This window comes from Toxotes jaculatrix, chromosome 12 (assembly GCF_017976425.1).
Source record: "Toxotes jaculatrix isolate fToxJac2 chromosome 12, fToxJac2.pri, whole genome shotgun sequence".
Taxonomy (NCBI): Eukaryota; Metazoa; Chordata; class Actinopteri; family Toxotidae; genus Toxotes; species Toxotes jaculatrix.
The window spans coordinates 2522097-2525603 of record NC_054405.1 but is presented as its reverse complement, the minus strand read 5'-3'; the positions used below and the strand labels follow the sequence as shown (position 1 = coordinate 2525603).

At 47.1% G+C, this 3507-nt stretch overlaps 1 protein-coding gene across 1 annotated transcript; it reads left to right on the top strand.

The window, feature by feature from the left end:
• Positions 1 to 209: 209 nt before the first annotated feature.
• LOC121190959 (transmembrane gamma-carboxyglutamic acid protein 3) lies at positions 210 to 3507 on the top strand. The gene is made up of 3 exons (XM_041051982.1): positions 210 to 282; positions 364 to 524; positions 2956 to 3507. The coding sequence occupies exons 1-3, from the start codon at positions 210 to 212 to the stop codon at positions 3505 to 3507; spliced, it is 786 nt and encodes a 261-aa protein (XP_040907916.1).

Genomic DNA, 3507 nt, shown 5'->3' with positions numbered 1-3507 from the left:
AAAGCAGCATCTGAGAATCTCACCACCATGTCAAAAGAGCTGTAACCCACTCTAGGAAAATATATACTGAAACACTGTGCAGGAGTAAAAAATTATTTCTCTTTGAATAACAACTTGACCACTACAACTACACGAGCAATGTCTGCAAAATGTTTTCAATCCTTTCCTTTCACAGTATCTGTAAAGAGATTATCTGGATTTAATTACCAATGGAATTTGAACCAATCCCTGTCAAAATATTCAGAGACATATCCACAACAGTGCAGACTTGTCTGTGGACGGGTATGAGGCCAACTATTGCATATTTGACTAACCCTGGTGTGTCTGCTGAACTTTGGATTTAGTTTCATTTCTGTGTTACAGCATTCCTCAATGGCAAGGATGCTCACTCTATCCTGAAGCGTTTCCCTCGAGCCAATGGATACCTGGAGGAGCTGAGACAGGGAAACATTGAGAGGGAGTGTGGCGAGGAGAGCTGCAGCTTTGAAGAGGCCAATGAAGTGTTTGAGAACAAAGAGAGAACGGTGAGCTGTGTAAAGCATGTGTGTACTGCTGCTGGAACAGATACAGTGTCTACATACTATCACTGTTACCATATTGTCTCATACCTGTAACGGGTATAGAATGAACCCAATTGCAGTCTTTATTCAGCAAGTACACAATCAACCAGAGGATGCAGTGCAGGTGAGTACAACAGGATTCGAACCCAGGTCCCCCGTGTGGTAGGCAAGCACTTAACCACAGGACCAACGGGGCAGACAGGGAATGGGGGAGACTTGTGAGCAGGTAATCAGTCCAACAGTTCTTAAACAGGCTCAACGAGTTCGGGGGAAGAGAAATGGCTCAAACTCACTGCCTTGCTGGAAGGTGGTTAGAATGAGGGCTTGGCGTGGATCCGGACCTTAGACAGAGTCTAAGAGGAGCTGACGACAGAGGGGGTGAGCCGGAGAGGTGAGGCTGAGTGCCAAGCAGCCACAGGCAGGTGAGGAATGGAGAACAGGCAGGTAGAACTCGTAGTCAAGGACAGAAGGCTGGTGGATTACCGGGGCAGAGACGTGAAGCAAGGTCAGGAGCAAGACGGGTCGATACCAGGTAAGCAGTCCAGAAATAAGTGCTGGAGAGTCAGGCATGAGAGCAAAGACAATCTGGCAATGAGTGAGAGGAGTGAAGCTGCATATATACTGGCTTGATTGGAGATGGTGAGCAGGTGACAGCAGCAGGTGGAAGCAGTTGGGCTGATGAGGGGGCGTGGCTGAGCAGCAGGGCAGGAGAGGGGCAGAGCAGAATGTGACAATGCTGTCATATAACTGCTATAATAAAGACCCTACTACAGCCAGTACATTTACATGTAGCCTATGGCCAAGTCACAGAAACCCAGTCACGGTGTGGAAGAATACATGTGATCATCCACTCAGTACCTGTCCTGTAAAGAGTGGAACGGGATGCAAATATGATAATGACTTTGGGTCCAGCCACCACCATGAAGCAGACATGTTTGATCCACACTAGTTGCCATTTTTTTGCCTCATTCCCCACATGCAAACTTTGTTTCTGAATTTGAACTTGTCTTTAACAGTGCATTGTTTGCCAAAAAAATGTCCTCTTTGTTAGAGGACCACAGGGACGCCCTTTAACTCCGCACCACACAATCATCCACAACCAACCGTGATACAAACTCAGTGACAAATTAGCCAAAGTATCAAAGCTCTGGAGCCTTAGCTAACAACCAACCAACCAACAGCTAACACTCCACTGATTTAACAGGATTTAATATGTGCAGGAAGCTTTAGCTTGACTTCTGTAATGTTCAGTTTTGGGTATAAGCAGCATATAGTGTTAAAATCCCATAGTGCTGTGTTCAGCCACTGAGAGTAAGGGAAGTCCTAGTTTTGGATGACACTGATCATTGAAAGGATCCTGCTGGTCTAGGAATTTGTACTGTGGGTACTGTTGGAAGCAGGGTGGGATCAGAAAGATTGTCAATACATCACACGACACTCATCAGGTGGGAGTGTTTAGAGGGTGTGAAAGTCATAACCAGTCACATTTAATGCATTCACCACCTTTTACACACTGTCATGATGCACTGTCAGTTTTGCAGTCGTGAAATTTTTCTCTGAGTAAACCTATTGTTCTCTGGGATGTTCAGAGACAATGTCTCTTTTAAATTGAATTCACAGTCATTACACCAAAATCTGTTTCCCACCCATGTCTTTGTGGAACAAAGTGAGACATATTCACGTCCACTCTGGAATTGACACCACATCCCTCATTTTGGGTTCAGTCTGATTGAGCTTTGACCTGCCAAATTGTTTACAGAGTCTTGTATAAAATTACCACTCGATCTAGATGGATGATATATACCGCAGTGCAGAGCAGGGGCAGATCAAGTCCAACCTTGATCAGCTGTGATTTAAAGATTTCACAGGACACTGCAGACAACATTCAGCAGCTAAAGACCCCTCCACCTTCCGCCTTGAAGAATTAAAATAGCTGCAGTCCTCAGGAGAAAGTTCAGTTAAAACATTCAGCTTGCCAGTGTTCACCCAGGTCTCATATAGGAATAAAAAAATCCAAACCACAAGACTTGGGCCATGTCTCCTTCACCTCCTGGAGCAATCTGTGTGTATAGCTTTACTGCGGCACAACTGAATAGGCGGGTCTTCAGCATATCAGGGAGGAGGAATCACTGTTTCAGCCTGTCAGATTGACTGTAGCTCTGAGGGAAAGCTAAGCCAGAAAACTAACCTGACTGTGACCAGGTCAGAGGGATCAGTTTCCATCATACCTAGACGTATTTAAACCTCTTTCATGAAACAGAATTCCCTGAACATAAGCCTGGTTTGAGTGGTATTCTGATTTTATGAAACGCCGCTCTGGTTGCAGCTGTCACACTTCATCTCTATCCTGTTTTTATTTCCAGTAAATGTAAAATGTCTCCTTCATCCCTGCCAGATGGAGTTTTGGAAAACTCGCAGTGCCTACACAGTGAGCAGCAACGGCGAAGGGCGCTCGGAGCGTGCCGACACCGTCTACATGGTGGTTCCTCTGCTGGGCGTGGCCCTGCTCATCATCATCGGCCTCTTCCTCCTTTGGAGGTGCCAGCTTCAGAAGGCCACCCGTCGGCGGCCTGCTTACACTCAGAACCGCTACTTGGCCAACAACCGCAGCGCCCGCAGCCTACCGCGTATCCTGGTTTATCGGGAAACACTGGCCCACGCCGAAAACTCACACCAGGAGTCCAGCTCGCATCCCACCGTGGTAGTAAGTGGTGCTGAGAGAGGAGGAGATTTCCAGTTGGAATCCCGTGGCCTCCACCAGCAGAACTCTCATGCCCTCTATGTCCAGGACTCCTCCGTGTCTGTGGCCTCACGGCTATCCGGTGCCACGCCACCTCCATCTTATGAAGAGGTGACAGGACACCTGGAGAGCAGTGGTGATGAAACCTCGGCACCTTCCTACAGTGACCCCCCTCCCAAATATGAGGAAATTATAAAGGAGAAATGA